At 51.2% G+C, this 21,570-nt stretch overlaps 1 protein-coding gene across 1 annotated transcript in view; it reads left to right on the top strand.

The window, feature by feature from the left end:
- Positions 1 to 21,570, top strand: part of L3MBTL1 (L3MBTL histone methyl-lysine binding protein 1) — a 30,356-nt gene that overhangs the window by 3,991 nt on the left and 4,795 nt on the right. Inside the window, exons 5-20 of the mRNA XM_047068246.1 lie at positions 43 to 172; positions 810 to 894; positions 8,602 to 8,690; positions 9,211 to 9,315; positions 10,215 to 10,350; positions 10,684 to 10,793; positions 11,965 to 12,116; positions 12,552 to 12,628; positions 13,200 to 13,285; positions 13,485 to 13,595; positions 14,062 to 14,176; positions 15,015 to 15,114; positions 15,298 to 15,495; positions 15,586 to 15,635; positions 19,776 to 19,933; positions 20,364 to 20,426. Coding sequence (XP_046924202.1) covers positions 43 to 172; positions 810 to 894; positions 8,602 to 8,690; positions 9,211 to 9,315; positions 10,215 to 10,350; positions 10,684 to 10,793; positions 11,965 to 12,116; positions 12,552 to 12,628; positions 13,200 to 13,285; positions 13,485 to 13,595; positions 14,062 to 14,176; positions 15,015 to 15,114; positions 15,298 to 15,495; positions 15,586 to 15,635; positions 19,776 to 19,933; positions 20,364 to 20,426 — 1,765 coding nt within the window. The remainder of the gene's footprint in view (positions 1 to 42; positions 173 to 809; positions 895 to 8,601; positions 8,691 to 9,210; positions 9,316 to 10,214; positions 10,351 to 10,683; positions 10,794 to 11,964; positions 12,117 to 12,551; positions 12,629 to 13,199; positions 13,286 to 13,484; positions 13,596 to 14,061; positions 14,177 to 15,014; positions 15,115 to 15,297; positions 15,496 to 15,585; positions 15,636 to 19,775; positions 19,934 to 20,363; positions 20,427 to 21,570) is intronic.

The raw sequence follows: 21,570 nt of genomic DNA, 5'->3' as shown, positions 1-21,570 counted from the left end.
GCAAGGGTGGGTGCTTCCTTCTCTCAGGCCTTCCTCCCTCAGGTCAGTCATAGTGGAGAACTCCGGCCAGAACTCCAGCACCAGCGCTTCTGAACTCCTCAAACCCATGAAGAAGAGGAAGCGCAGGGAATACCACAGCCCATCAGAGGAGGAGTCGGAGCCAGAGGCCTTGGTAGGAAGAGGGCAGTGGGGAGGGAGAGCGGAGGCTAAAGACTGCCTCAGTTCCCACGACCCTCTCTGTTAATCCAGGCTGTGGGGCTGGGCCAGAGAAGACACATGATGGCTCACTCATCATATTTTTGGGGTCCCATTTTGATTCAGGTCCTGTACTTGGTTAGAGGAAAATGATTAAATCACCCTCCTGCTTTCTGGAGCTCCCATCTCAGTCTCGTGTCAGGGCTAAGTCACATTCACATAAAGCAGCACCCAAGTAGGTGTGTAGGCAGATGGAAAGCTCCATCACCGGAGCCCAGTCACAAGGCCAGAGGCCTGGGAGCACAGGGCTCTAGTTGCAGAGAAGCTGGAAGAGACAGAGCATGAAAGTTCCAGTGGGCAGGTAAAATCCACACAGAGCAGTTCTGAGGGGAATGAGGAAGATTGTCATCAGACTGCGTCACTAGGGGCTGTATGGTCATGTGAGTGCACCTCAACCTCATAAGGGGTTGTCCGCTGGAGCTGTGTTCCAGCTGGTAGCCTAGCAGAAATTCCACTTGTTTGTGACTGAACACCGTGTGGCCAGGGAGCCAGGCAGGGGAATAGAGTCTGGGACTTCAACCCTTGAGGACAGGAATAAGGCTTGCCTTCCACAGGAGAAGCAAGAAGAAGGAAAGGATCCAGAGGGACAGCCTGCTGCTAGCACCCCGGAAAGTGAGGAATGGAACAGCAGCCAGCCTGGTATGGTGGCCTGTGCGTGTGTATATATATTGGTGCGATGTGTGTATATGCTTTTGGAGGTGTGAGGCTGGGAGTATGGGTTAGGAATGTGATGGTGGGTGGTATATATATAGATGAGTATGAACTGGTGTATGTGAGACAGAGGGAGAAAAAATGAGCGAGAGAGACAATGATTCTGATTTACGTGCTGGTATGCGTATATGGGGAGAACTGTATCATGTAGTTGTGTATTCTCTATTATCTAGTTGTGAATAGGCCTCACTGCCAGGCTCAGTATCCAAAGACTTAAACAGCTTTTAATGGCACCACATGGCATTGCTTCCCTTTGGTGGTGTGAGCAGGTTCATACCAGTCATTCCTCTGACCTTGCTATTTGGGCCTCCATTCTGGCCCTTTGGTTCCAAGAAAAGTGGAACAAAAGTCATTCATAGTCAGCTCTGGCCCTCAGCCCTTCTCCATTCCCATGTGACAACAGTCCGCTAAGCTAAGTAACATTTATCACACTTCTTGTTTAATGTCTACCTTCCTCCCTCAAAGCTGTATTAATCATTGTATCCTCGGTACTTAGCTTAGCGACTGGTATTGAGTAGACTCTCAATAAATGTTTATTCAGTGCATGAATGGATGAGTCGTATGTTGGTGGTTCCACTTGGACCATGGTTCAGTTGCATGATTTACTGTCTTTCCTGTCCCAGAGAGAGCCAGAGGCTGAGGTGAGTTCTTAAGACATTCTGCCTTGACAGATCAGTGCCAGCCAGAGGAACCCAGGCTGTGCCCAGGGTTCCGAACTCTGTAGTGCCTATTGGAAATTTTGCCCATCACATCCAAACCAAATTTTCACTGCTGTCTCTCACCCAAGGCTCTCACATCAGAAGCCAAAAGCGTAGCTCTCATTGATTTATGACTTCTTAAGTCTTATTCAGAGGAAGGAGACAGTGTCTAACTCCTCAAGACAGTGGTTCAACTGCTCTGTCTTACTTAGGGAGCTAGATTCATGAATCAGCATTCTTTTAGCTGGGTCCTCTTGTCCAGTACAGAGTTATCTTTTGATTCATACTTCTCACCATACTGCTCGCCATTTTCTGGATATTTTCCCTTTTCTGTCTTTTTTCCTTTTTTCAAGGAAAGATACTCTGTTAGTCAACAGAAGTTTGCATTTATGGCTAAATTTTTTCCCACTCATTTTTGGGGTCTTTTGGCAGAAGAATCTAGGGCTCAGGGTGGGGGTGGCAGGTTTGCTTGAGTGTCCTGTGTGTGTGGAGAATCTGTGTTCTGTTTACACTGTTTGGCAGTTAGATGGCCAGCTGCTGGGCTCATGTTGTACAAGACTGACGTTATCTAGTCCTCACAGGATGTTCCAATAGTTTACGGTTTAGAGCCGTGTAACTCATGTGTGTACTCAGGCGCTCGCTCTCTCTCTCTCTCTCTCTTGCATATATCTGCTTTATCGTTGCAACAGCCACTTTGTTTGAAGAATCGTTTTCTAACACACCACGGTAAAAGTCTTTACAGTATATTTAGTCATTAACAGTTATTCTGATATTCTCGTGTCCCCTCTCATTCTGCCCACATCCAGATCAGGTGGGATTCTTTGGGGTCAACTTGTTACAGCCTTTTCACATTCAGAGCAGTCCTGCAAGCATCTTCTTCTGTTTCCTTATAGTTGCCTGAGACATGCATTTTTGCCCATTCTTAATCAAGTTATCTTCTTATTATTGATTCTTTATATAGTCTGGATATAAGTCCTTTATCAAACATATATGCTAAAAAAAATATTTTCTCCCAGTCTTTGGCTTGCTTTTTCCTTTCTAAATGATGTTTTCTGAGGAGCAGAATGTTTTCATTCTGATTGGTGTCCGCTCTATCCAGTTTTCGCAGTTAGTGCTTCATATGTATTTTTACAAGGTACAGGTTTTTTTAGCGGCTTTATTGAGATGGAATTCATAAACCATGCAGTCCATCCATTTGAATTGTACAATTCAGTGGGTTTTCGTGTACTCACAGAGTTGTGTAACCACCACCACAATCAATTTCAAAACATTTTTTTCATCACTCCAAAAAGAAACCCTGGGTCCCTTAGCTATCATTCCCCCCAAACCACCAATACCCCTGTAGTCCTAGGCAACCCCAGGTTTATTTTCTGTGGATGTGGATTTGCCTAGTCTGGACATTTCACATACATGGGATCACATAATATGGTGGCTCTTTGTGACTGGCTTCTTTCACTTAGCACAGTGTTTTAAAGGTTTATCCATGGGGTAGCGGCCATTGGTACCCCATTCCTTTCTATTGCTGAGTAATATTTCATTGTGTGGTTATATCACACTTTGTTTATTTATTGATTGATGGATATGGGTGCTTCCACTTTGGGGCTATTATGAGTAATGCTGATATGAATATCCATGTATAAGTTTTTGTGTGGATATGTTTTCATTCTTCTTGATTGTGTACCCAGGAGTGGATTGCTGGGTTATATGGTAACTCTATGTTTAGCCTTTTAAGGAACTGCTAGACTGTTTTCCTAAGTGGCTGTGCCATTTTACATTCCCACCAGTTTGAGAGTTCCAGTTTATTCACACCCTCATCAATGCTTGTTATTGTCTCTTTTTTATTATAGCCATCCTCGTGGGTGTGAAGTAATATCTCATTGTGGTTTTGATTTGCATTTTACTGATGGCTAATGGTGTTGAGCATCTTTTCATGTGCTTATTGGCCATTTATATATTTTCTTTAGATAAATATTTATTCAGATCCATGCCATTTTTTAATTTGGTATAGGAAACACATTTTATATTGAAATACAAAGAGTGTGCCGTAAAGTTGGGGAGCAAGTTGAGAATATGAGTGTGTGCTTTGGTACAAGTCATTTATCAGTAGGACTCTTACAACAGTGCCTTCCTAACTGAGGTCCCTAATCTAAATTTACGTGCAAAATTCTGTGAATTGCTTATTTTTCTGGGTAGATGGTCCATGACTTTCATGAGATTTTCAGAAAGGTCCATTTGTACTTACTAGAAACTGAAGGCCAAGTGAAGAATAGACCATAGCATTATGGAGCCCAGCCTCTTTGGCTTGGTGTTCCCAGGCATAGATCCTTGCCGGGTACATGTTGACCTCAAGTGGCAGGCTCTTGATTAAGTTTTCTGTCTTGAAATGAACTGATGCTGAACTGGCTAACCATGCTGCAGAAGAGATAGGCAAATACTGGCTAACCATACCGCAGAAGAGATAGGCAAATACATGTTTCTGTGGCAAATTTAAAACGAAAAGATCCAGCACATGGTTGGCACCCTGGTGACTACTTGTGATTGGTTGTTTTTGAGCCATAGCATTCTGTTCTTTAGGTTTTCCTTCTCTCCTGTAGACCTGAGAGTGGAAAGTCTGGCTAGAACCATTAATCTGCGAATTATCTCCACCTAAACTACAGAAGCAGCGCTCAAGAAGCGTCCCAAGAGAGTCAGCACAAAGAGAGGAAATGGGAAGCAATTGGTGTATTTCTAGGGTTCCCATCATTGAGGAGCAGGGTTGGGGTGGGAGAAAGAACCACCGATGGCAAGAAAAGAGGAAGAAGATACAGCTAAGAGAGTGCAGCAAGAAGGAAGTGGTCAGATGGAAGGGGGCTTGGTAGCACAGGGACATCAAGACATTTGAGGAATGAGGGGTGCCTGCATGGCTCAGTTGGTTAAGCCTCAGATCATGATCTGACGGTTCATGAGTTCGAGCCCTGTGTTGGGCTCTGTGCTGACAGTGCAGAGCCTGCTTAGGATTCTCTCCCTTCCTCTCTCTCTGTCTCTCCCTCTCTGTCTCTCTCTCTCAAAAATACATAAATAAACTTTAAAGAGAGAAGGCACCTGGGTGATTCAGTCAGTTAAGCGTTTGACTTTGGCTCAGGTCATGATCTCACAGTTTGTGAGTTCAAGTCCCACATCAGGCTCTCTGCTGTCAGCACAGAGCCCTCTTCAGAGCCTCTGTCCCCCTCTCTTTCTGCTCCTCCCCTGCTCTCTGTCTCTGTCTCTATCAAAAATAATGAATGAAGGGGCGCCTGGGTGGCGCAGTCGGTTAAGCGTCCGACTTCAGCCAGGTCACGATCTCACGGTCCGGGAGTTCAAGCCCCGCGTCGGGCTCTGGGCTGATGGCTCAGAGCCTGGAGCCTGTTTCCGATTCTGTGTCTCCCTCTCTCTCTGCCCCTCCCCCGTTCATGCTCTGTCTCGCTCTGTCCCAAAAATAAAAATAAACGTTGAAAAAAAAAATTAAAAAAAAAAAATAATGAATGAAAAAAAAATTTTTAAACAGGTAGTTATGGAATAGTATAATAACTGTTGTGGTTGAGGTATGTAGGTACAAAGGACTGTCACGGAATAAGTGCTGCCTCATAGAGCCAAGGAAGGCTGCACAGGGTAGGTGGGATGATGTTACTTCCCTCTGTGCATCTATACATCCATACATCCCTGCATCCATACGTCCAGTCGTCCACATATCCGTGCATGCACACATACATCCTCCTAGTCATTCACTTAACAAACAATTGGTGATTATCTTTCTGTGTAAAACCCTGTGCTAGTGCTGGAGCTGTGGGTGAGAAGAATATAAGAGGATGGGACACAGTGGGGATAGCATCTATGAGGCAGAGGGATGAGGATGTGCAAAGGCACAGAAGCACACAGAGACGTGGAAATGCATGGTAAGCTAGTCACTGACAGCTTTGTGTGCTGCAGAAAGGTGTTTGGACTTTTGGTTGTAAATCAGAAGCCATTGTAGACATAAAGCAAAGAAAGAAATGATTTTTATTTTAGAGCTATTCTGGCAATAGACTGAATCTGAGGCAGAGAGATCAGACCAGGGGCTCTTGAACCAGGCTCAAAGTGAGACCAACAGTGAGCATAGAGAGAGGTGGGGATAGGTTCGAGAGACAGGTAGAAGTTGGAGTCAGCAGAACTCAGGGACTGAAGGAGGCTGGGCGTGAAAAAAGAGACATAAAGGATCCCTCTCATGTTCCTGGCTTATGTGACTGAATGGATACTCGTGCCATCGACCAGGATGGACTAGACTGAGAAGACCACAGCTTTGGCAGAGAAGTTATGAATTTGGTTTTGGACAGCTTGAGCTAGCTGAAGAAACTGCTAGTCAAGAGCATCTAGTCTAAGGAAGCAGGAATAAGCAAGGGAGCATTTCTGGAAGTCAAAAGAGGATGAGTACCACAGCTGGCCTATGCGGTACCTTGACACACATTGTAAACAGGTGCCCTTTCTGAGCAGACCCAATTAGAAAAAGGCAACCTTTTTTCACAGTAGACTTAGCCACATGGCTCGGCAAGGAGCCTAGGCTGGATTTCAGCCCATTCACCCTCTTGGCTGGGCACCTGTGTACAGTGTGCATACTGTACAACTGTACGCAGAAGCGTTGGGACTCATCTAGTCTTGAGGATGTAGCTGACAGCTCAGCCTGTTGTTCACCATGGGAAAAGGATGCAGGAAACCAGAGGAGGCTGGGGCTTGGTCAGGGAGGAGACGTCTAGTCATTACTGAAGGGTTTAGTAGTCGGACCTCTCTCCACTGGATTCCATTTCTCATCTCTTTTCTCATCTGTGAAAAGGATTACCATGAGTCCTACCTATCTCCTTGAGACATTGTGTGAAGATTAAAGGGGACCACATATGTGAGGTCTCTGAGGCATCCCTGTACCCCCAGTTTCTGGCACCAGCCTTGGCACACAGGAAGCCCCACTCAATGGTGAAGCCTTCACTCAGTGGTGAAGGAATGGTTAAGGGAAATGGAAATGGTGGTGATGGTAAACTGTAAAGTCTATATACCTGTTATGCATTGTGACTAGTGAGAGAATGCAGATAATAAAGGGTTAGGGAGGCAAGTGGCATGGTTGGGTGTTGGAAGGGTAAGACACAGAAGATGGGGAGGCCAGAGGTCTCTACTGTGGCCTGGGCAGCAGAGGGGGGGTGTCTTAGAGCTTGGCCACATTGGAGTGTGGCTGAGGGGAGAAGAACTTAGAGTTAGGAGCCCAGGAGGGGCAGAGCTTCCTGAGGTGAGAAGTCCAACAAGTGGCTCATGTACGGTTTAGGAAGAGTGAGAAGTGAGAACGTCTGGGGAGAAAGGCTCAGGGGTTGTGAAGGGCTGGTGATAATAGTGGTGATTTGGAAAAAGTGAAGAGGTATTATGCAGGATAACGTAGAATGGCAGTGGCAAGACGCGGGGAGACGATGCCAGGCCTGGCGTCCCAAAGCCTACTCTCTCCTCCCTTGGCATGCTCTGTAAGTCTGGATAAAGGCCAAGTGGGAGAACTGAGGATTTCTTGAGGGAACACAAGTGATGTGTTCAAAGGACAATCCAGGTTTCACTCAGGACAGAGGGTAGTGGGAAGAGATGTACTCTGGCTTGGTGTGTAGGTGTAGATCTCTGAGACAGTCTGATGGCTTGGTTGATCAGTTGATGAAGAAAAGACTTGCTTTGGCCCAGCTGGGTCAGATGGTGGGGATCTCAAGGCTCAGTACAGTGGCCAGGGAACTTAGGCAGCTCCTAGGGAGATGCTTCTAGCCACTGCGCTTCCAGCTAAAGAAGAAAAGCTTCTTCCTGAGTAACAAATCATTCCACATCTGAATGATCCAGGGCAGTAGCCAAGAGAGCCAGAGCATGGCAGAGCTAGAATCCAGATCAGACAGACTTCATGGAACCCTAGGAAGACCAGTAACACAAGACCAGCACTTTGCATTTCAAGAAGATCTTTTACTCACAGCATTTCATTTACTTCTGCAAACGACTCCCTGTGGTAGATGAAGTTGTCTGCATATCTTAGATGACAAAATTGAGTCAGTGAAGTTTCTAGAAGAAGCTGGAGCTATTTACCCAAGGGATATGAATTGATTTTTGCAGGTTTTTGCCTCTTTCATTATCTGTAGCCTTCAGCTAAAGGTAGCTCAGGCTGACCTTGTGAGCCTACCTTACACATTGCCACCTATTCTAGTCTTTAAAGGATGTTTCTCTCTGTTCTGGAGGCCTGGTCTCCATCTTACACTAACCTGAAGGTCCCGTAGGGAAATTTCTCTCCCTCTCCCCAGGAGGGATCTCCTCTGGATATTCCTAACCACAGTGTGTGTGTGTGGGGGGGGGGGGGCATGTGTATGTCAAGGAGGGCCATGGAATCAGTCTGTACTCTGTGGGCATACTAAGCACACATATAACATACTTGTGTATCTGTGTGTACCTGTGTGTGTTTAGAGGAAGAAGATTCGAAAAAAGAGAGTTTCTCATTTCTGTGTGACCTGGCTCCTCCGTTTCTTCCTCCTTCCATGGTTTCTGTCTCATTTCTCTTTTTCCTCTTCTATCCCTGTGAGCTTAGGTGGCACTGTGATGAATTCCTCTGGCTCAGGACTTGTCACTGGGCTTTGTCAGAAAACTGAGTCCCTCTGTGGGACCTCAATTTAATTGCTAAATAATACAAAGTACTTTTGCTGACGGTGGTCTGGGGATGAGGGTGGGGCAGACAGAATCTGGTGCAGCCCCGCCTGAGACTGAGTCTCCCCTGAAGTCTGAACCCCTGCTGTCCGGTGCTGGCATGGCTGGGAGGGCCCAGAGGGCAGCATGTGATCATAGACAAAGGTTTGTTTTGGAGGTAAGGTAGAGATGAGTCAGGGGAAACTCAGGAGAAGAATCTATCGGGAGCAGTCCAGAGGTTAGTCTGTCTGTCTCCTGTCCACAGCATCAGGGGAGAAGAAGGAAGGCTGGTCGTGGGAGCCCTACCTGGAGGAGCAGAAGGCTGTCACCGCCCCTGTCAGCCTCTTCCAGGACGTGAGTCAGGCAATTTCTACCTAGGAAGAGCTTGCATACCCAGTCCAGGAACTCACCACCAACCTCAGACCTTCTGGTGTTCTGTGTGTCTGATATCCCTCAAAAGACTGGTAGAATGGAAGGGGGAGAGGCTGGTTAGGGTCCCAGAGTAGAGAAGGGCTCACTCTTGAGAGGCGCCCAGGATAGGAGGAAGTAGAGAGGTGGGACCCTGGCTCACCCATCACTGGACCTGTGGACTTTTGAATCCTGGTACCTTCTGCTCAGTTCTTGTATGCGGATCTCTCTATGACTTGGGTAAGAGCAAGCCCTTAAATCCAGCCCTGACTTAGCCCACATTTTTCAGAGGACCTGGGAGCTAGTGTGTCCTGCTGTGGATCCCTGCACTAAAGATTCCCAAATAAGCTACCACTTTGGTAATACCAGGCGGGTGGGGTCTAAAGGCAGCTCCTTCACCCCAAGCCCACTAGGCAAGGCTAAGGCTGGATGGAGGCTGGGTCCTCTCCAATCTGTGCGTTGACAGTACCAGGCGGTCACTCATAATAAGAATGGCTTCAGACTGGGCATGAAGTTGGAAGGCATCGACCCTCAACACCCGTCCATGTACTTCATCCTCACAGTGGCTGAGGTGAGCTGAGACTTGCTCCCATATTCTGGTGATGTCTCTCTGGGTAGCCTGATGGGGACTGCTAGGGACATGGAGGTCCTGACTCAGATGACGGAGACACTGCCCTGCCCTCAGAAAGCACCCAGTCTTTAGGGGGTTATGGTGGAACCCACCGAAAGCTAAAATAGGAACAAAACCTAAATATTGGGCGTGGAGACGTTACTGAATGGTGCATCCTGCAGTGCTGGGGGAGCCTGAGGAGGAGGGATCCCGAGGGCAGAGATGTTGGCATGGGTCCAATCATGATCTCGTCCTCTGGGAGCTCACACTTGTGTGGGAATCAGTCAGATAAACACATCAGCAGCTTACCACACGGGGCAGCAGATGTGAGCAGGGCAGCCCCAAGGGGGCAAGAGGAGCTTCATAGAGGAAAGGCCTCCTGCCAAGCATTGAGGGATAAATTGTGAGTGAGTAGGTGTTCCAGGCAGAAGAAGCAAAAGTCATGGGCATAGAACAGGGAGCCAAGTTCAAGGAGCTGCCATCAGCTCAGTGAGGTCACAGCAGTGTGAGGGGGGAGCAGTGAGAGACGGTAGCAGAAGGAAGGGTCATCAGGGGCCCTCTGAACAGGCCTGAGCCTCGGTAGGTGCCCTTGCGGTTCTGTCCAGGGCTCAAAAGGGCAGGAGGATGTCCTAGACTCTGCCTGTCTCACATGCAGACTCGGCTCATGAGTACATGATCTGTCCTCAATGCAGGATGGGAGAGTGTGGGGCAAGGTTCAGGATGGGGGAAGAGTGGTGGGCTGGGGACCTTGCTAGCATTCGAGACCCTTGAGACCACCAGGCTGGGCCAGGAGAGGTGAGGGAGAGGGAGTGGGAGTCTGCTGGCATCAGAGTCCCTGTGATTCCCCCTCATGGGGCTAGGTGTGTGGCTACCGCCTACGTCTACACTTCGATGGGTATTCCGAGTGCCATGACTTCTGGATCAATGCCAACTCCCCTGACATTCACCCCGCTGGCTGGTTTGAAAAGACTGGGCACAAACTGCAGCCCCCCAAAGGTAAGGCCTAGCCAGGTTGGTCACAGTGAGGCAGTGAGCCCTCAGACCCATTGGTTCTTCCCTGTGGGACCTTCTCCCCTGTTCCCCGTTCCACCACTAGCCTCTTTTAATCTCATCCTGCTGTGACTAGGCCCCAGGGCTTCTGTTTTGCCCTTGCCCTTAGAGTGACGACCCGGGTCATGTCCCACCTCAGCAGGGTCTCCCTGGGCAGGTTCTTGAGGGTTGGGAGGTCCTTGGGCTTTCCTGATTCTGCTGCTTCAGCGCGGGGTGTCCTCGTGATGGCCCAGCCTCTGTCTGCACGGCACTCTGTTCTTCCCCGCCTGAGGGGCCTAGGTTACAAGGAGGAGGAGTTCAGCTGGAGCCAGTACCTGCGCAGCACAAGAGCTCAGGCCGCCCCCAAGCACCTGTTTGTGAACCAGAGCCACGTGAGTGGCCCCGAGCAAGTGAGAGCGTATTCCCACCCTCTGGGACAGAATCCCAGCAGAAGAGAGCTCATCTACCAGTGCTCTCAGCTCACACCAAATGGGAGGGGCGCTCTGGGCAGGCCAAGGGCCAGAGGGAGACCTGGTTATGGGGTCTGCCCAGTTTCCCCTCCTCCCTACCGCAGAAACCCTGTCCTCCGGGCACCCACCATCTCAGCCTGGGCACTGGGATGCCACTGTCCTTATTTCTTGCATCGGTTTGCTCTGCAGACCTGGGGGTAAGGTCCAAGCCTCTGTTCTGGGAGCTTGCTTTTTCCTTCCTTTTGACCAACACCGCGACTCTCCCATTTAGTCCCAATGTTCACTCCTTGTCTTTTTCTCTGTTCAAGGCAGCTGGCAACTATAGCCAGCAGTCGAAGTAGCTCCTAATCTCCAGCCAGAAGTCCACAAGATTTAGGGAACCCCCATTAAAATTGTTACCAGGTCAAGAGTGCAGGGTCCCCAGGGGTCAGGGCATCCACCATGCCATTCAGGCAGTTACTCTCCCGCCCGGGTCTGGCCCCACAGACCATACCTACAGGTTCCCAGGTGACTGGTGGGGTTCTACCTGCTATTGTGAAAGGGAATGCAGACTTTTAAGTCAAACTGTTTAAATCCCAGTCCCACCTTTGACTAGCACTGTGGTCCTGCGCAAATTATGTAATCTATAAAATGGAGATGATAATACTTACCTCCACAGGGTTGTTGCAAAGGTCAAGGGAGGTGATGGCTTTTGAAGCTTACGCCCAATGGATGCTCTTCCTCCCCTCTCCCTGCCTCACGACAGCTTCTCCCTCCCAGCACCCACTAGTGACCCAGCCACCTCAATGCAAGCTAGGCCAGGCTGGTCTGTGTAGGAGAGGCTTAGACTCAACCAGACAGACTCTCTGGGTGAATGCGTGGCTCTCTGCCTGTCTCTCATCTTCCACCACAGTGAGGCTTCCTTCCTTGGAGGCCACAAGTTCCCAAGTGGCTCGGGGTTGGGGTTATGATTCTGCCCTGGAAGGACCCTCTTTCTCAGCCTGTTTCTCCCGTGCCCCCTACCCTACCCCACCCCAGGCATAACTCCTGGAGAACCTACTCCTTCCTTTGCCAGTGGGTTCTGGGTTAGTGCTAGCCAGCCTGTTATGGCAGCCTCTCTTCTTGCCCACAGAGTCCCCCACCCCTGGGCTTCCAGGTGGGCATGAAGCTGGAAGCTGTTGACCGCATGAACCCGTCCCTTGTCTGTGTGGCCAGTGTGACCGATGTGGTGGACAGCCGCTTCTTGGTGCACTTTGACAACTGGGATGATACTTACGACTACTGGTAGTGGGAGGGCCCAGACTTGGCTGGGGTCGGTGGAGGGGGGCGGGGGGCGGTGGTGGTGAGGGGATGGTGGGGGCAGGAGGCAATACTTTCAGACCTCAGGCACCATGTAACCCCAACCTGGTCCTGACATTGATATTTGCTCAGGGGCATCACGGACTGTCCTGTGGCTTTGATCTATATCATAAGAAATACAATGCAAAATTAAATGTTTCATCCTAAAAATACCAAGGTTAGGATGAGCAAACCTGTGATTCATGATTTTCCCTTATACGTTATGGTAGTCTTAGAGTTTGTAGTTAATGCTACAGTTTTCTGACTTCATCAGCCGTCTGTGTAGCTCTCACTAAGCAGTAGAATGAGGGTGGGCGATGGAGCTGTGCTGTCATAGGCCTCAAAGTGTCACTTGGGACAGTGAAGTATTCTTGATTTCAGGTGTGATCCCAGCAGCCCCTACATCCACCCGGTGGGCTGGTGCCAGAAGCAAGGAAAGCCCCTCACCCCTCCACAAGGTGACCCTGCAGCCTGAGCAAATGCCCCTTTCCAGGCCTGGCCCCACAGCCCTCCTCCTGATCCCTTACCTCAGTAGCTGGGTCTTTAGGGTCTAGGTGAGGGGACAGACGTATCCTGGAGCCTCATCATCTTTGCCTGGGTGTTGAGAAACCTTTGATTTAAGGAGAGACCTGTCAACCCCTGACTCTGTTGAGGTTTAAAGGAAGAAAGTTAGACGACCCCCCTCAGCAAGGGAGCAGGAATCCAGAGCAGAGAAAGTGTGTCCTTTCCTTTCAGAGTATTACTCTGATCCACACACAGGAGAGGTTCAGACGGGGCTGGGCTTGAGCTGGAGCAGCAGGACCAAGAAGGGGGAAGGGGGGGCCAGCGTTCCCAGACAGCCCTGTGAACTGCTTGGTGATATGCTTGGTTCCGGCTAGCACCCTTCTGCCTCAGGAGCCCCTGCCAGCAGCTGGCTCTGGTGGTGTTTGGGGGGATTGTACCCTGTCTGTTCTCCAGGTCCTGTTTGGGGAGAGAGAACTTCCCTAGTGTGCCACAGTGCCTAGACATTGCTCTCATCCTCTCCTCCAGACTACCCAGACCCTGACAGCTTCTGTTGGGAGAAATATCTGGAAGAAACCGGGGCCTCTGCTGTGCCTACCTGGGCCTTCAAGGTGGTGAGTCAGCTTTCTCTGCCCCCAGAGCTGACCTCTGGGAAGGCATGGAGCACTTGGCCAGCCACATGGAATGGAGGCCAAGTGGAGTGCTCCCCCTTTGGCAGGCCACAATTTCCAAGTCACAGCAGTTGGGCTCCTTTCTTGGGGCCTCAGCTCTACTGAGCTAGGCCTTGGCCTGAAGGCTGCTGTCCCCCTGCAGCGACCCCCACACAGCTTCCTGGTCAACATGAAGCTGGAGGCCGTGGACCGCAGGAACCCAGCCCTGATTCGTGTGGCCAGCGTGGAGGATGTGGAGGACCATCGGATAAAGGTGGCTCCGGGCCCCTCAGGCCAGGGGAGTGGACAGGCTGTTTGGGCAGGAATTCTGTGGACTGGTTAGAGGTCAAGGGCGTGGCATGAGTCAGACATAAGGGAGGCTACAGGTTGTGGGAAGGGAGCTCTACATTCGAGGTCGAAGATCTGGGGTCAAACTTTAGCCCCATCCAGAGTGAGCTTGGGCAAGTCATTTCCCCTCTCTGAGCCTATAAAGTGGGCCTAATGATCCTTTTCCTGTGTGTGGATTGATGGGAGATGCCAGTAACTTAATGAGTGAAGCCCTTGGAAAAAGTGGTGGTGGAGGTGGATTCTGGTGAGGTTGGTGCCTTGGTTCTTCCAATCCAGGATCTTCCTTCTGACAGGCCCCAAGGACGTGGAGAGCCTCCTGGAGCCTGGAGGTCCTCCTGGCTGACCTGGGCTCCATGAGGAATACCTGACCTCCAAGGGCCTTTCCTCCCCAGCTCCACTTTGATGGCTGGAGTCACGCCTATGACTTCTGGATTGACGCCGACCATCCTGACATCCACCCTGCAGGCTGGTGCTCCAAGACAGGGCATCCTCTGCAGCCTCCTCTCCGTGTGTACCTTTCGGACCTTCTGACCCTTCTCCTACTGATGTCCACCTCAACCCCACAAGCTCTGACAGTCCCCTTCCTGCAGCTTGCCCAGGGGATTCTGACTGTGCACACGTGAACCCTAGTGCCTACAGTGAGCTCTGGAATCCCGCATTTCCCCTGCCTCAGCGGTCTCTGCCACACTGAGCCGTTGTTGGGTTTAGGGTACTGAGATGTGCAGGGCGAGCTCGCTTGGGAGCATGTACCTAGGAGGGAGTTATGCACCCAGGGAGTTCTCTCAGCATCCACCAGAGCCACACAGAGCAGATGTTATGTTTGCTGAGGAAACCAGGTTTCTTTAAATAAAATCCTGGTCTCTGCAGGTAGGGTTGGAGGTCAGGTCACTGCACCACTCAGTTCCAAGTTATGTCGGGTATTGATCCTTCTCAGTTATTCTCCAAATCTGAGTAGGGCCTAAAGAAAGTTACTAACGCCTTGAGAATGAAACAGGGAAACAGAATAACATGAACCTATCTGATGCAGCTTCTCAGGTACAGCTGTGCCTACACCAGCTCTGAGTTGATCTCCCAGAGGGTTTTCCTTCTCTCAGGGGCAGAGATCATGGCCTGAGGTTTGAACAGAGTGTATGAGAGCCAAGCCCTCATTCTCCAAAGAGGGGCAGATACCCAGTAGCAGGAAATGATGTCACAGTCTAGGTTAGGGCCCCTGTAGCTGAGGAACTCGCTCCTAGTTCTAACCTTCCCCCTAGAAACTGTTCCTTCCCTGCCCTCCATCCCCTCATCTCACACCACCACCCCCGCCAAGGACGTTGTGCTGACTCTTTTCTTCCTGCTGCCCCAGGACCCAGAGAGCCCAGCTCTGCCTCCCCTGGGGGCTGTCCCCCTCTCAGCTATCGGAGCCTGCCACACACCAGGACCTCCAAGTACAACTTTCACCACCGGTGAGTGAAGGGCCCCTGCTGAGACCCCCAGGCCTTGTTCAGAGAGGGGCTCTTTTAACCTGCTGTGCACAGCCAATCGGGATTCACCAGGACACTCTCCCAGTGGGGCCAGAGTTGGGAAGGGCTCAGTGGGAACAAGCATATTCAACCCAGCTTATGCTACCTTCTTCTTCGCTTCCCCAGGAAGTGCCCCACTCCTGGTTGTGATGGTTCTGGTCACGTCACAGGCAAGTTCACAGCTCACCATTGCCTCTCAGGCTGCCCACTGGCTGAGAGGAACCAGAATCGGCTGAAGGCGGAGCTGTCCGACACGGAGGCCTCGGCCCGTAAGAGGAACCTCTCAGGCTTCTCCCTAAGGAAGAAGCCTCGCCATCATGGCCGGTGCGGAGGGCAAGGGTGCAGGGCCTCGTGTCCTCTTGGGCCAGGCCAGGCACTGATTCCCTGCCACGGACCCGGTCCCTCTCTCTCCAGGATTGGACGCCCTCCAAAGTATCGGAAGATCCCGCAAGAAGATTTCCCAAGTAAGTCCTGGGTCATCTACTCCCATGCCCTCCACAAGATGTTCACAGTGAGTGCTTAGTAATTGGTGGGAGGAGTCACTAGGGGGACCTTGAGGGGGCAACTGGAAGGGAGGCCTCCTCTTCCTCTCGGGCACTTGCAGAGCATAGAGCAGCGGCAAGAACACAGGGGTGACCATGGGTTCCAGTCCCGCTTCTCCCATGGCCTTGCTGTGGGTCTGCAGAAGGAACTCTGAGCCTCTTTGGGCCTCTGGTTCTCCACTGTGCAGCAGGAGGATGCCCCCCAGCCCCGTTCCCCTTGATTCTAGGCCTCCTGGGAGGGAGGCCATGGTTTTCACTTTCTAGCTGTGTGACCTTAAGCAAATCGCTTCATATCTCTGAGTCTCAGTCTCATTTGAAGACATGAGTAATACTTTCAAGTGTCAAGTACCTGAAATAATAGTAGTTACCAGTACTGTTTACTGAGCACCTACTACGGGCCACGAACTGTTGCAGGTGCCATACGTATACTGTCGCTGACCCTCTCAGGCATCCTGTAATGTGGACGGCATTCTCTTCTTCTGAGAGAAGAGGAACAGGAGGAGGCTCAGAGGCTGAAGCCGCTTGCCCAAGGTCATTCGGCTCATAAGGGGCAGAGCTGGCATTCAAACTCAGAGCTGACTCTTGCTCTGTGCTGCTGGCGTAACAGGCCAGAAGCACCTAACCCAGATGTCCGTCCACCTCTCGGTCTCCTTCGCCTTAGCTTGGGCGCCACAACCAAGTGTCACAGACTCGGTAGCTTACACAACAGAAATGTATTTTCTCACACTTACAGAGGCTAAAGGTCAAGATCAGGTATCTGCTAGTTTCTCCTGAGACCTCGCTCCTTGGCTTGCAGGTGGCCGCTCTCTTGCTGAGTGTGTCCTCACGTGGTCTGCCCTGTATGCGTGTGTCCTCCCAGTGTCTCTCTACATGTGTTCAAGGACCCCCGATTGGAGAAGAGCCCACCCTAACAGCCTTGTTTTAACTTAATCACCTGTTTAAAGACCCATCTCCAAATACAGTTGGCCCTTGAACAACAGCGACCTGAACTGCACACAGTCCTGTAAAAGTAGTTTTTCATGATTTTCTAAATAATGTTTTCTTTTCTCTAGCTACCTTTGTTGTAAGAATATAGTATATAATACATATGACATACAAAATATATGTTAATTGACCATTTATGTCATTGGTAAGGCTTCTAGTCAGCTGTAGGCTATTAGTAGTAAAGTTTTGGGGGAGTCAGATTTGCACATGGATTTTTGACGGCGTGCGGTGTTGGTGCCCCTAACCCCCACATTATTCAGGGTTAACTGCACAGCCCCATTCAGAGGTACTGGGGGTTGGGCTTCAACATATGCATTTGGGGGAATACGGTTAAGCCCATAACACGCTCCAAAGGGAGGGACAAGGTGACTGAGCCTTCCGTTGGGTGACAGATTCATCTTACATCTTCAGGACAGGGCCTGGGGTGCCTAGTGGTTCAGTCACTTAAGCGTCCAACTTCGACTCAGGTCATGATCTTGCAGTTTGTGGGTTCGAGCCCCATGTCAGGCTCTGTGCTGACAACCTGGAGCCTGCTTCAGATTCTGTGTCTCCCTCTCTCTCTGCCCCTCCCCCGCTCACACTCTGTCTCTCAAAAATAAACAAACATTAAAAAAATTTTTTTGTTTTAATTCAGCACAGAGCCTGATACACGGCAGGAGCTCTAGGGATCATGCCTTATTTGAGTTGAATGCACACCGTGTTAAGGCTAGAAGAGACCATGAGAGATAGCCTGGCTCATTGCAGTTTCTGGGCAGGACTTAAGGTGTTCTGGTTCTTCAGGAACAGTCTCTGCAACCCAGATGATCTGTAGCATAGTGGTTAAGAGCACAGCCCTGGACTTGGGCAGCCATTTATGGGCTGTGAGACCTTGGGGAGGGACCCCCTGTCTGAGCCTCAGCTTGCTTATCTGTGCAATGCTGAAAATATGCCCACCTCACAAGCTGGTAGGAGGCTTCTCATTTAGAGAAGGTCAGGTAAAGGGCTTAGCACAATTATGTACTGGTATTATTAGCCTTGTCTATTGGCTCACCTCTTCTTGCTGCCATTCCATGCTGTCTCCTCCTGGTGGAAACAGACAGCACTTCCTGCAGCTTCAGGCTTGAGTGAGAAGGGGCTTGGCCAGCCTTCAGGCCCTCGGAGTTAGGACTTCTGAGGATGGGACTGCAGTGGGCACCTCTTCTACCCACCCAGGGGACATCTGGCCAGCTTCCCCTCCAGGGTCTGGCTCTGGCCACCAGAGGGCGTGTGCCTGTGCGTTCATTCCAAAAGTATCCCGAGAACTTGGGAAGCTAAATCTTTCCAGAGACTGAGGCTGTGGCCCAGAGAGGGCAAGGAACGGCTTACCTAATCATCATCATCATCATCATCATCATGCTATAGAATGAATGTTTGTGTCCCCCCAACAAAGTCATATGTTGAAACCTAATCCCCAATGTGATGATATTTGGAGGTGGGGCCTTTAGGAAATGATCAGGTCAACAGGGTGGAGCCCTCAGAAATGCGGTTAGTGCCCGTATAAAAGAGACCCCAGAGCCTTCCCTTGTTCCTTCCACCATATGACAACACAGTGAGAAGTCGGCCATCTGTTAACCAGGGAGTGGGCCTTCACCATATAGTGTATCTGCTGGTGCCTTGATCTTGGACTAACCAGCCTCCAGAACTGTGAGGAGTAAATTTCTGCTGTTTATAAGCCAAAAAAAAACAGAAGAACCTGCCCCTAGAAGGCTTGCAGTTAGATAAGACACCCTGACTGCCTGTGAAAGTTCCCATCCTGGCCTCCGGGGAAGAAGGATTAGGAGCAAAGCTCCCTACAGCCTCTCAGCCTTGTCCCTCACCTGGTTCCTGGAGAACCAGAAAGAGGACTTGAAACAGGAGGCCAAGGCTGTGGCCGGGCAGATGAAGTGTTTGTGGTGGTAACTGTCAGGAGAGATCCCGGCTGTGCTGCAGGCAAGTGCTGAGAGCAGGTGGAGCCGGGGGAGCAGCAGGTCCTTCACGGTGCGGAAGGCTGGGCTGTTTGTGGAGTGTGGCCCAGAGCTTGGGTCTGATAAGCAGACATGGCGGCAGGCAGGCAAGCCGAGCTACAGAGAGCAGCCCGTGGGGCTGGTGACAGGATCCCAGAGGCTCCAAGAGTGACTGGAGGTGCAGAGGAGTCAGGGTGAAAGGCTGAAGCTAAGGGCCAAAGGGGCGGGGAAAGCCGGTCTGTGATGAGCTGGGGGAGGGCCCCTGGGGAGGCGGCAATGGCAAGCTGCAGCCGTGTGTCTAGAACTAAAAGCTCAGTGAACAGGAGGGAGGCAGCTCTCTTGGACTGTGGGCAGAGAGAGGCAGGGCAAGCCCCATGGGACAGTGGCCACATGGCCCAAGGCCAGTCGAGGCTGGTAAGGTAGGCGGGGGCCAGGTGTGTCCGAGCCTCCAAGAGTAGACGAAGTCCAGGCAGGTGAGCTCCAGGCCTGGTCAAGGAGGAGGCCAAACAGCGTCAGTCATGAGATCATACAGCAGCTGAGGCTGGAGGCCAAGAGCCAGGACTACAGGAGCAGGTCAGAAAGCAGGGTGACAGGCAGGGTGGAGTTGGTGAGCGGGTCAGGGATCACCTTCTAGGTGCCGGAACAGGCTGGGGAGTAGGTGGGGGGAAGAATGGAGCTGGAGGCAGAGGCAGACGCTTGCGGGGTGGGTTCTCACACAGAAGCACCCTGACTCCGCCAGAGTCAGGCAGGAAAAGAGGGTGAACAGAACAGGCTTCTGCTGTCAGGGCTGAGCTTCTCAGATGTTGGAGGCCATCCTGCTACAAGGTATCTAGAGAACAGTCAGGGGTGCTACAGCACCCCCTTGCCGGGCCCCGGGTGATGCAGCCTCAGAGAGAGAGGGCTGGGCGGGTCCTAACAGCTGACTCCTGAGAGTCTGTAACGCGAGGCGCTCACTTCACCAGGAGGAGTGGGCAGTGGCTGAGGAGTCAGATCTCCCTGTTGGCTGTGCAGGTCTCTCAGGAGGCCCTGGTCCTCCCTAGGGGCATGGGTAGGAGTGGGCCTCAGGGACCAGCTTAGTCCTCAGCGCCAGCCTGCCAGCCTCTGCCTCTGCCTTCAGCATTAGCTCCCGACGCCGTGCACCAGTCCCTCTTCACGTCAGCCCTGTCGGCCCGCCCTGACCGCTCGCTGTCGGTGTGCTGGGAGCAGCACTGCAAGCTCCTGCCGGGAGTGGCAGGCATCTCGGCCTCAGCAGTTGCCAAGTGGACCATTGACGAGGTGAGAGCGAGGACCCCTCCCCACTCCTCTTCCCCACTTGGTGCTGTCACCACACCACACCCTGGAAGAAGGGTTCAGGAAAGGCCCTTGTCAGGCAGAGCAGGCACTGCACCTGACACTACCTCCCGCTCATCCCTCCCGTCCACAGCCCCTCCTGGTGCCCGGCAGGGGCCGAGACGTGGGCCAGCAGGCCTACCCCGGTGGGTGGGGAGAGGGACGTGCTGCTGGTTCACATGGAGTCCAGCAGGAGAGACAGGCTTCCCCTGGGCCTCTCCTTGCTCACCCAGCACCAGAGACACAAGGATCCTCTTGGGCTAACAAGAAAAAGCAACACTGTCGAAGCCCAGAGAGCACCAAGTCCACCTGGGCCCGCCTCTCCCCTCCCCCCTCCCCCCAGCCCCTTGGCAACACGTCTTCTTTGGTTTCCAAGGTCTTCAGCTTCGTTCAGACCCTGACTGGCTGTGAGGACCAGGCACGACTCTTCAAAGATGAGGTGAGGTGAGGTACAAGTGCAGAGCGGGGACAGAAGGGTCACTCAGTGAGACGGCAGGGAGCAGGTGGCCTCACCAGCGCTGCCCCCTCTGCTAGGGAGGGCCCTCTGTTGTCCGGCCTGTGGGAGACTGGTCACAGTGGCCCATGCCTCTGGGAAAAATCGGGTATAGGCCGTGGCCCAGCTTGTGAACCCGCTGTGTTCAGAGCGTCCTCAGGAAGGAAAATGCCTCCTGGAGACAGGGCTCCATTCACTCCTCTCTGCTCTCTGCCCAGCTTGTTTTCCAAACCTAAGCTTCACCAGGGACAGTAAGTTAAAGTGTGTCTTGAATGGCACAGGTATTGCCTTTTACTTCAAGGATCCTAACACATACTTAAAACCGAGACCCAAAAGCTTACCAAGGATAAGAAGCCATGAGTTGTACATAAAAGAACCCTAGCTTTGCAGACAGTGTAGATGTGAATCCCAGTTCTGCTGGTTTGAGCTCTTTATTGTCTCTGAGTCCGCATCTTCTTATCTATAAGATGGAAGTAGAGCGGGTATAACAACAACCTTGCAGGGCCATTGTGAGCATTGGAAATGGTGAACGGATCGTTGTACCAGACTGTCTAATATAACATATCACCACCATGCTGTAGAATAGTATATAAATCCTATCACTATACAAGAGTGCCTGATACAGTGGGGGCTCAATGGTGGTTCTGACTTTTAATAGTTGTCCTTAAGTAAAGAACTTTACTGTGACTCTCCTAGTTTACACAATTTGAAACTAGAAGGGACTTTGGAGTTTGTTTAGATCTTCTTTCCAAAGAATACATGCATCCCCCTTCACCCAGCAGCATGTAGTCTCAGCCCCTCCAGGTCAGGTGCCCAGAAGAAAGAAGTCTGCTCCTCTTCCCCTAGAAGCTTCTCTTTATCCAGACCCAACACAGTAAGCCGTTTCTTCATAGTGTCCTTGTGTGGTGGAGCCCCCAGACTCCTCCCCATGTGGAGTGTGGCCTCGTGGGCTGGTGATCTTATTGTCACATATGTGTCCACAGCTGTACCCTGGTTTCAGATGCCTTGTGACCAGCACTGAACACACTGGCTGTGTTCTGCCCCCTCCTAGATGTTTTTTGATTTTATATTTAAAAGGATTTTATAGAGC

Source organism: Lynx rufus, unplaced genomic scaffold, assembly GCF_022079265.1.
Source record: "Lynx rufus isolate CCGP_SWC_20201006 ecotype Redwood Valley unplaced genomic scaffold, mLynRuf1.p SCAF_8, whole genome shotgun sequence".
NCBI classification, from domain to species: Eukaryota; Metazoa; Chordata; class Mammalia; order Carnivora; family Felidae; genus Lynx; species Lynx rufus.
Note: the sequence above shows the minus strand (reverse complement) of the source record. Positions and strands in the feature narration are given on the sequence as shown.